Raw genomic sequence first — 5,447 nt, forward strand, 5'->3', positions numbered from 1 at the left:
AAGATTTTCGCAGTCGCAAATACAATCCTATCGAAGATACACGCGTTTCATTCAAGTAAAAGTTAGCTTAGCAATAATCACCCTTAACTACATTAACATAATGGTCAAAATCGAGCCGAATCACCTGCGTACCCAGTGACTACCTGCGAGACCCGTCCGTCGACGAGAACAATAGAAGCCGCATTCCATTAACTGATAAGCGAGCGTCGATCTATTATTGGCACTTTTAACAAGTTATTATGACATCTGCGTAATATTCACAACATCAACGAGTTATTTAACAACTTCAAGTGCAGTTTTTGAACATTTACAAATGAAAAATGAGTGTTAAAAAGGAACAACTTATTCTATTACTTGAAGATACTGCGAATTTATTGAAGAAAGCGCAGAGTAACTTGAAGAAATCGCCGAAACAACGACTTAACAGCCGCGGATACATTGAAGCACGAATAAAATGCATTGATGAATATTGGATTTCATTCAAACGCGCCCACGACGACTTGATAAAATGCACAACTTTGGAAGAACGTGGACAGTTTTCTTATTTCGTGAATGAAGAATTTTACTTTTATGAAGACTTGTACGTATGCATGTTGGCAGACCTGAAGGACATCCTGTCTTCATTACCAGCGCGTGGGGGACGCTTCAATACTTCACCTGCCCCAGGTTCCAACTCCTGCGTCGCACAACTACCCAAAATTGAAGTGAAGAAGTTTTATTTTAATTATGAAGAATTCCCGGCGTTTCAAGATCTGTTCGAGTCGTTAGTGCACAATAATTCGTCGCTGAGTAACGTTGAAAAACTACATTATTTGAAATGCAGTGTCGGCGGAGAAGCAGAGCTTTTACTTAGAAATATACAAGTGACAGACAGTAATTACTTAGAAGCATGGAACACCTTGAGAAACAGATTTGGTAACAAACGTGTAATTGTGAATTCCATATTGAAGAGACTTTTCAATCAAAAGAAAATTTCACATTCAGCCAACCAAATAAAATCACTTTTGGACACCACTTCCGAATGTTTAAATAATTTGCACAACATGAAGATAACAACCGACTCCTGGGATCCTCTAATAATATTTCTGGTGGTACAGAAGTTGGACTCGGAGTCACATCAAGCCTGGGAAGAGTATGCCTACAAGGACAATTCTGAAGAATTACCCAAGTGGACAGACTTAAAGAAATTTTTGGAAAGCAAATTTCGAACACTAGAAGTTGTCACGACATCCACATCTGTTACCAAAGATAAAGTGATAAAAGAACGATCATTTCATGTCACAACTAAGGAAAAAACTTGTTCTATGTGCAAAGAAAATCATACACTGTGTCACTGCAAAGAATTCACGAAGATGTCTCCATCTGAACGTAGTGAGTACGCAAAGAGCAACAGGTTATGTTTTAACTGCCTGGTACCAGGGCATTCTGTAATAAAATGTCGTGTTCCAATGTCCTGTCGTATATGTCACAAGCGGCATCATTCTCTTCTACATCAACCAAGTAACGCAAGTACCCACGGTAATTCAGAGACCATACAACCAACGGTATCAGCACTATCCAATGTAGAAGAGCAAGATATCCAAGTAAACACAATGATGACGCCACACTCAAATCGCAGTACCAGACCAGGAACAGCACTATTAGCCACTGCTATGGTGACAGTGAGAAGTGAGCAAGGACACACCATAGTACTACGCGCGCTAATACACCAGGGCTCACAGGCATCTTTTGTCAGCGAAAAGGCGGCTCAAATGCTCAAGCTCACAAGACAACCAGCGAGAGGAAACATAATTGGCGTAGGATCGACAAAAACTAGCGTAAATCAAGTCGTGCAGTTGCAAGTCTTATCAAGATACAAGCCAGTTTCTACCTTGAACATACAAGCTTACGTCATGTCAAAACAATTGACTTCACAAATACCTGCCAAGTCAATCGCTGTGAAGAATTGGACACACCTAGAAGGACTCAACCTGGCCGATCCAACGTACAATACACCAGGGTCTATAGATTTGCTTCTAGGTGTCAGAGAATATGCACAAATTGTTCAGCAAGATATAATCAAAGGTCCTCCAGGCACACCTTGCGCTCAGAAAACCAGCCTAGGTTGGATCTTATTTGGAGAAATAGACACAAACTCAAGCAAAGACTCAATTCTCGTAATGCATCACCAAGTAGATGTAGAAGAAATGCTGAAGACAATTTGGGAAATAGATACAGATCGTAAAAGAAAACATACACGCGAAGAACAACTATGTGAAGATTTATACAACAACTCATACACAAGAAACGAAGAAGGAAGATACGTTGTGAAACTGCCCTTTAAAACGAAACATATAAAGTCAACAGAAGGAAATACAAGAGAAGTAGCTATGAATAGACTATTGCAACAAGAGAAAATGTTTAGAAGATTACCAGAAAGACATAAAGAGTATGTGAAAGTTATAGATGAATACAAAACAATGAAACATATAGAAAAAGTACCTCTGAATGAAATAGAAACAAAGAAATCTGTTTATGCACCTCATTTTGCCGTCATTCGTGAAGGAAAAGAATCGACAAGCGTGCGAGTCGTCTATGATTTTTCTGCTAAAGGTTCTAACGGAGTATCGTTAAATGATGAATTGTTATTGGGTCCTACGTTACAAGATGATCTCAGAAGCCTGATTATCAGATGGAGGATGCACAAAGTGTGTTTTGTGTCTGACATCGAGAAGATGTATAGGATGATACTGATAGCCAAAGAAGACGCTGATTTTCAAAGAATCTTGTGGAGAGCATGCCCAACAGATCCAATCGAAGACTTGAGATTACTTACAGTGACCTTCGGCACGGCATCAGCCCCTTACCTGGCGATAAAGACGCTCCTTCAACTCGCCACTGATGAAGGCATAGATTTCCCACTAGCTGCTAATGTTGTTCGTGAGGATTTTTATGTTGACGACCTACTATCAGGGTGTGATGATATCGAAACTGCTGTCAAGATTAGCAAAGAACTGCAAGAGTTACTCAGCCGTGGTGGATTTAAACTCAAGAAATGGGCCTCAAACAATGCAGATTTTATGAGATCAATCGAACCAAGTGAAAGATCAGCATCTGTTCATCTTGACATGAATGTCGGTGGAACCACAAAAGCATTGAGCGTTGTCTGGGATATCGGAAGCGATCGATTTCAATACAATTTGAATTTTCCAACAATGTCTGAAACAATCACAAAACGAACTATCCTGTCAGACATACAGAAACTTTACGACCCATTAGGATGGATCGCACCAGCCATTGTCTCGGCAAAAATGTTAATCCAAAAGCTCTGGCAAGAAAAAGTCAATTGGGATGAAGATTTGAACGAAATACTGAAACAACAATGGCTAGCTATTCGCACAGATCTGGAAAATGTAAATGAAATACAAATGGATAGATGGTTAGACACCTTAACATCTGAAAAAGACGCTATTCAGATCCATGGCTTCAGCGACGCTTCCATGAATGCCTATGCTGCCGTCGTCTACTGTCGAGTGAAGAAACCTGATGGATCTATAAAAATCAAACTGATTGCCGCACGAACAAGAATTGCCCCACTGAAGACAGTATCATTGCCGCGTCTGGAGCTCTGTGGAGCCGTTCTGCTCTCTGAGTTGCTGAAACAAGTCTCACAAGCCATGAGAATCCCTAGTTCACAAGTTTTCGCATGGACAGATTCCTCCATCGTGTTATCATGGCTGCTTGGAGATGTGAGTAGATGGAAGCTCTTTGTGGCAAACCGTGTCGTCGAAATCCTGGAAAACGTGAATGGCAATCAGTGGTATCACGTTATGTCAAAGGACAATCCAGCAGACATTGCGTCGAGAGGTATGCTACTGAAAGATTTAAAAGATTGTCAGCTCTGGTGGGAAGGGCCTGAATGGCTTTCGAGTGACAATATAGAATACAGAAGACCTAACTACGTTGCTACAGACATTGAAAGGAAGAAAGTTATACAAGCTAACTTGAAAATCGACGATACCGAGAATAATTCACTTCTCAATCAAATAGAAGAATTCGATGATCTTAGCGAGCTTACAAGATGTATTGCTTGGTGTAGAAGATTCCTGAAACAAAAAGAATACAAAGATGAAATAAACAACACATTAACAACAGAAGAATTAGAAAAATCGTTACTTACATGTATCAAGTTGATCCAAGAGAGAGAATTTTCTGAAGAAATAGATTCAATTAAAGAGAAGAAAGAAGTAAAATCAAGAAGCTGCTTAAAATCTTTGAATCCTTATTTGGACGACCATGGTATTCTCAGGGTGGGCGGCAGATTAAGGCACGCCAATTTAGACGAAGACACCAAACATCCTATTATACTCAGCAATAACAACAAATTAACATCATTGGTGATTGCAGACGCTCACTTCAGAACCATGCATGGAGGAGTACAACTGATGCTCTGTTATTTGAGGTCCAAGTATTGGATTATTAGAGCTAAAGGACTGGTCAAGAAATACATACACAAATGTTTGATATGTGCAAAACAAAGCGCTGCAGCTCGAACACAACTTATGGGGGACCTGCCAAAGCAACGTGTCACTCCATCAAGGCCGTTTTCACATAGTGGAGTAGACTTCGCTGGTCCTCTTCAGGTACTGATTTCGACGGGACGAGGGTCACGAACAAAAAAGACATACATTGCCATTTTTGTGTGTATGGCCACAAAAGCTATACATTTGGAGTTAGTCGGAGACATGACTTCAGAAGCCTTCATCGGAGCCTTTCGAAGATTTGTGGCAAGACGTGGAAAATGCTGTCATCTCTGGAGTGACCAAGGTCGAAATTTTGTTGGAGCCAATAAAGAGTTGGTTGCAGCCTGGAAAGAAGCGTGTCTTGAATTCAGTGGTCAAATCGCAGATTCTCTTGCCACAGATGGAACTCAGTGGCATTTTATACCAGCATACAGTCCACACCATGGAGGGTTATGGGAATCTGGCTTCAAGTCCATAAAACACCACTTGAAACGCATTCTAAATATCAATCTGACCTTTGAAGAAACGACCACAATTCTCTGTCAAATCGAAGCATGTTTGAATTCTCGCCCTCTCAGCCCCATAGATGATACAAGTACAGATAACTTAGAGCCACTGACCCCTGGGCATTTTTTAATAGGCGAAGCTCCTATCGTTGTCCCCAGCCCTAATCTACAAATCGTCAAGATCTGCAACTTGTCACGCTGGCAGCATACTCAGAAGCTTGTGAACGATTTCTGGCACAGATGGCAAGCAGAATATTTATCTAGACTGCAACAAAGACCTAAGTGGTTGAGAAAGCAAAAAGAATTTGATGTATAATATTTTAAACTATTATGTTGCATTGTTTTACTATAAAATTATCACTTCACGGGATTTATTGCAACAATATCTATTTTAACGGTAAATAATATTTACCCTCCCGACGTTTCGGCTCGGTTGCAC

General features: G+C 40.4%; 1 protein-coding gene across 1 annotated transcript; it reads left to right on the forward strand.

The window, feature by feature from the left end:
• Window positions 1-1,892: 1,892 nt before the first annotated feature.
• LOC114356935 (uncharacterized) lies at window positions 1,893-4,622 on the forward strand (the record flags this gene model as incomplete). The annotated part of the gene is made up of 1 exon (XM_028310329.1): window positions 1,893-4,622. A coding segment is annotated over exon 1 (2,730 nt), but the record flags the coding sequence as incomplete, so codon positions are not given.
• Window positions 4,623-5,447: the final 825 nt, after the last annotated feature.

The sequence above is a fragment of the Ostrinia furnacalis genome, unplaced genomic scaffold, assembly GCF_004193835.3.
Source record: "Ostrinia furnacalis isolate ACB-3 unplaced genomic scaffold, ASM419383v2 OfSCF3010, whole genome shotgun sequence".
NCBI lineage: Eukaryota > Metazoa > Arthropoda > Insecta > Lepidoptera > Crambidae > Ostrinia > Ostrinia furnacalis.